Here is a 4,816-nt window from a genome sequence, read left to right on the forward strand (position 1 = left end):
GGGATGGCTCCTCATATTTAAATGGTACTATTCATAACTGTTAGATACATGTGATGTCATATTGCTGACATCGAACAATAATATGCTAATCATCAGTCAATAGATTGTACAACTACAGAGCATATGTGCCATAATTGGCCAAGTTGTTAAATCTTGTATAGGACAATATGAAAACGTGAGAACAGAGTCACCCACTTCTCTAGCTACTAGCTAGCCTGGCTACCAAGTTAAGACACTATTAAGATTAGACATAAAATTGCCGATCTGAAGAAAAAAAAAGAACGCAAAAAAAAATAAAAAAAAATAAAATAAGATAAGATATAAAATTCCATTTATGTCTCCTCCAACGATTTAGCATTAAGGGTCTGGTGATGATCATCTCTGATGAAGAAAAACAAGTTGCACTAGATACTATGCATGCAAAAGAAGAGAAGTGACTACTTATGCTACTACTGCACCACATTCAAGCTAATTAAAACATGTTTCTTTTCTAGAGAATGTAAATCACTAAACCCACCAAGACTAATATGAAGAACATGTTCAAATATTTAAAGAAAAGGAAAACCCGTAACGAACCTAAGAACGTACGAGTTGAAAGAACTGATGCTACTGTTGTGATGAATGAAGGAATTTTCTGCTTTCTAACTGATTCCCACTATATTTTTTTAAACAAAAAGAGAAGGATTTGTTTGTAGACAAACAAATAATTATATATAAACAATGACAAAGTTAAAATAAATAGTTTAAAGTGTTGATTGACATTTACAGAATTTTAATCTCTTGCTTTCTGTCCACTTAATCTACAGAATCCATCTCTATTCCAAAAAGCCTACAAATATGTGTGTCGCTTTTGTTGAGTTTCAGGTCCAACAAGTTCACAAGCAAACACAGAGAGGGATCGAGAGAGGGACGGTTGAGAGTGAGATGATGAAGTGGTTGGATGAATGGCAGCCAGCTTTTCTTATGGTTGTCATTGAATTTGCTTTAGCTACTGTAAATGTACTTCTTAAGAAAGTTGTTGATGATGGAATGGATCATCTGGTTCTTATTACCTATCGGACTTTATTTGCCGCAGTTTTCTTAGCCCCCATGGCCTACTTCTGGGAGAGGTATATATACTTCTATTCATCCTCTTACATTTTCCAGAGATTTTTTTTTTTTTTGTCAAGTCATTTGTGTCTTTAGCTTAAATTTGGTTGTGTCTTTTTGTTGCTATGAGAAAATCAATTAGATCTTGTAGTTTTGATTTGGATGCAGGAAAACTAGGCCTAAACTCACATCTCGAATCTTGTGTCACTTGTTCATAAGTGCCATGCTTGGGTTAGTAACTGCTAATACATTCTGGTTGTAATTGACATTAAGCATTCTTTGGGAAATCCTGAAAATAACTCTCGATGTCTATCATAGGGCGACGGTTACACAATACGGTTTTCTTCTTGGGCTTCAAAATACCTCGGCGACATTTACATGCGCCTTCATCAACATGGTGCCTGTGCTCACATTTCTAATGGCTCTACCTTTTGGGTACTTGGACAAATTCTTCAATCTTTCAGTTTGTTTAGAAACTGATACTAATAATTGCTGCTAAATGACTATGTTTGTTGTTTAAAAATCAGGTTAGAAGAGGTGGATATTAAAAGTATGAGTGGCAGCATAAAGGTTTTTGGCACAGTTGTAAGTGTAGGTGGTGCGATGGTGTTGACACTCTACAAAGGAATGCCAATAACAAATATTTCGGATTCTAGAGAAACAATAACCTCAATTCATACAACTAATCACTTAAATTGGTTGAACCCGAATAACAAAACCGAACGCTGGACGATTGGAACAATAGCTCTGATTTTTGGTTCAGTATTTTGGTGTTCATGGTTTCTTATTCAAGCCAAAATAGGTAAAATGTACCCATGTCAGTACTCGAGTACTACTATTATGAGCCTGTTCGGTGCAATTCAATCAGCTCTATTAAGCTTTGCTACGAATCAGCACTATTCTTCATGGGTTCTGAAAGGAAAAATTCAGACCATAACTGTCTTATACTCGGTAAATAATGTCATCATTCATCTTTAAGGAAGAAAAAAAAAATCTTCAGTAAAAAAATTTGTTTAAATTGTCGTGTTAAAACGCTTCACTTTGCGAGTGCAGGGGATCGTGGGGACAGGGTTGAGCTATGTAGGTATGGCATACTGTGTGAAGAAAAGAGGTCCTGTTTTTACTGCCGCCTTCAGTCCTCTGATTCAAATCGTAGTAGCCATATTCGATTTCTCAATTTTGCACGAACAACTTCATCTCGGAAGGTATTAGAACTCCTATGCAAGATAGTACTAAAAACTAGATTTAAAATCTATGTCTAACTACTCTAGGAAAATTCTAATACATCCAAATTGAAATTTACAGTGTTCTGGGATCGATTCTCGTCATCCTTGGTCTATATATTCTTTTGTGGGGTAAGAGTAAAGAAGCAAAAGCTTGTGTAACCAAACAAGTTACAGACGTCGAAGATTTTGGGGAGATCGATCAAGCAACTAAGGTGTGACTAGTCACCTTGAAATCAATTGGTGTCACTGTCACATATATTTGGTTTTAACTCTGTCATCAATTGATCTATGTAACATAGTAGGTTCTCATGGATTAGCAGTTCTTTGTGTTTCTTTAGCTTTACCAAAAATATTTTCAAGAAACCCGAAAACATCCTATTACAATATACATAAAAATGTAGAAATCAACATAAGCATGTAGCATTTCACAGATATACCTGCCTTTTTCATTGCTCATATATTTGAATGCAAACGGCTAGTTGACAACGGTGGAATCCCCTGTTGGTTATAAAAAACGTTATCAGGATCGATAAGCGTTTTTGCTTGTACTAAACGATCATAGTTTTTTAAGAAATACTTCTCACCCCAAACCTTAGCTATCTTTACTGCATCAGATTGGGACCTGGCCATTGTAGTACTTCTAGTCAGACTCAGCAAGTTCACTTGTCCAAGATCGAGATCCAGATAATTCACATAAGCTGTCCTTGGACCTTTTGCAACATAGTTTGTCATAGAATTGTAGAAATTTCTTATCCAAGATATGAAGACGTCGTTCTTGCTATTTTCTGTTGAATTCCATGCGACTAAGTACTGAATTGCAAAGATGTTTCCTGCTCTATGAGGAAATGGAATAGAATCACTGCTAATCTTACTCATAATTCCCCCGTAAGGGTCTAAAATCACATACCCTTTCGGCTCATTTTCGAGTATTCTCAGTGCAGTTTTTATCCCTCTCATTGATATCGGTTCCTTTACATAGTCTGACTTGGCCTTAAAATACCCCTTGTCATCCAAGTATCGGTTCTTCAAATCCAAGACAGTGCTTCCATTACGTAACCCAGAAAAAAAGACAACTGATTCTATCCAACTCATTTCCTTGCAATCATCTTCAGCAACACCCAGTTCTGGAAATTCTCGGTTTAGAGTAGATATGGCTTCAGCTGTTGAGCCAAGGTAAAATCCTTTAAATGTAGCCGAGATACCTGTATAACGAGTCTCGGGTAAACCTGCTCCAACGAAAACTGACAAGTAGAACTCGTCTTCTAAATTAGGGGCCACAAATTGCCACTTCTGAACTAATTTGGCTACGGAATTTTGTGTACCTGATCTTGATAGGATAAAACTTGTAACAGTTTCTGGTACTGGAACTAACTGTACTTTCCACGCGTAAATTATGCCCCAAACACCACCACCACCGCCTCGGATTGCCCAAAAAACGTCTTCTCCCATGGCTTTTCGATCTACAAACCGTCCATTAGCATCGATAAGAATTGCATCAACAACGTTATCAGCAGCAAGGCCATATTTTCTTGATAAAAGACCGAATCCACCTCCAGAAATATGACCACCACTTCCAACAGTAGGACACGACCCAGCCGAGAACCCATGTAAGTGACTTGACTCGGCGATTGCTTGGTAAGTCTCACCAAGTGTTGCGCCACCTTCAACCCAAGCAGTTTCAGATTCTAAATCAACTGAAACATTATTCAGATTCATAACATCGATAATCATGAATAGCTCTCCAGAATTAGTGGAAACAGAAGATAATCCTTCATAACTATGTCCACCACATCTTACTCTAATAGCTAACGAAGCTTGTTTAGAACACAAAACAGTGTTTGCTAGTTGTTCTTTAGTGTCAGGAAGAACGATCACAATTGGTTTAGTATACGTGGATTCAGCATACCGGAGATTTTGGATGGAAAAGCTAAGAAGCTTGTGAAATTCTGACGTATCGTTGCCAGAGTTTGCATTAAGTGTGAAATTCTTAACTTGATTTTGTGTTAAACAAGAGCTTATAATATTTGTTGGCTCACTTAGAAATGGAACTACTAAACTCATCAAAAGGAAAATGAAGAGGGAATAATGGTTTAGCATAGATTTCATTGCCATTTTTTTTTCTTGCTTGAATTAACAGTGATTACCACTATGAGTGAGAGTTAGCGTATGTATAAATCACACTGAATTTGTCGATTAGTAAAAATGGCCGGCTATATTAGCTAGTTTGAGTTGAATAATAGATTTGTGATTGTGATTAGTAGATTTTTGTTCTGTAATTTATGTGTTCAGAACGAATAATTAACATGTTAATAATTTATTGAGTTTCCGTGAGTTCACTAAACTATGGTTGATATGGACGTAATATGATTATTCGATATAAATCCAAAAATCAGGATAATGCAGCGCCGGACTATGACAGTATTGATCGGTCATTCACGAGCCGGCTCTCAACCAAAATAGATCTTAATTCTTTTTTAATATATGTTTTTGAATTTTTTGTT

General features: G+C 36.5%; 2 protein-coding genes across 2 annotated transcripts; one reads left to right on the forward strand and one right to left on the reverse strand.

Moving 5' to 3' along the window:
• The first annotated feature begins 876 nt into the window (after positions 1-876).
• On the forward strand, positions 877-2,740 carry LOC113303168 (WAT1-related protein At3g30340-like). The gene is made up of 6 exons (XM_026552185.1): positions 877-1,109; positions 1,258-1,320; positions 1,408-1,524; positions 1,617-2,040; positions 2,143-2,294; positions 2,395-2,740. Exons 1-6 carry the CDS (start codon positions 925-927, stop codon positions 2,531-2,533), a joined length of 1,080 nt encoding a protein of 359 aa, XP_026407970.1. The 5' UTR covers positions 877-924; the 3' UTR covers positions 2,534-2,740.
• Positions 2,741-2,750: 10 nt separating this feature from the next.
• Positions 2,751-4,428, reverse strand: LOC113303167 (reticuline oxidase-like). The gene has a single exon (XM_026552184.1). It carries the CDS (start codon positions 4,425-4,427, stop codon positions 2,769-2,771), a length of 1,659 nt encoding a protein of 552 aa, XP_026407969.1. The 5' UTR covers position 4,428; the 3' UTR covers positions 2,751-2,768.
• Between the last annotated feature and the right edge of the window lie 388 nt (positions 4,429-4,816).

This window comes from Papaver somniferum, chromosome 8 (genome assembly GCF_003573695.1).
Source record: "Papaver somniferum cultivar HN1 chromosome 8, ASM357369v1, whole genome shotgun sequence".
Taxonomy (NCBI): Eukaryota; Viridiplantae; Streptophyta; class Magnoliopsida; order Ranunculales; family Papaveraceae; genus Papaver; species Papaver somniferum.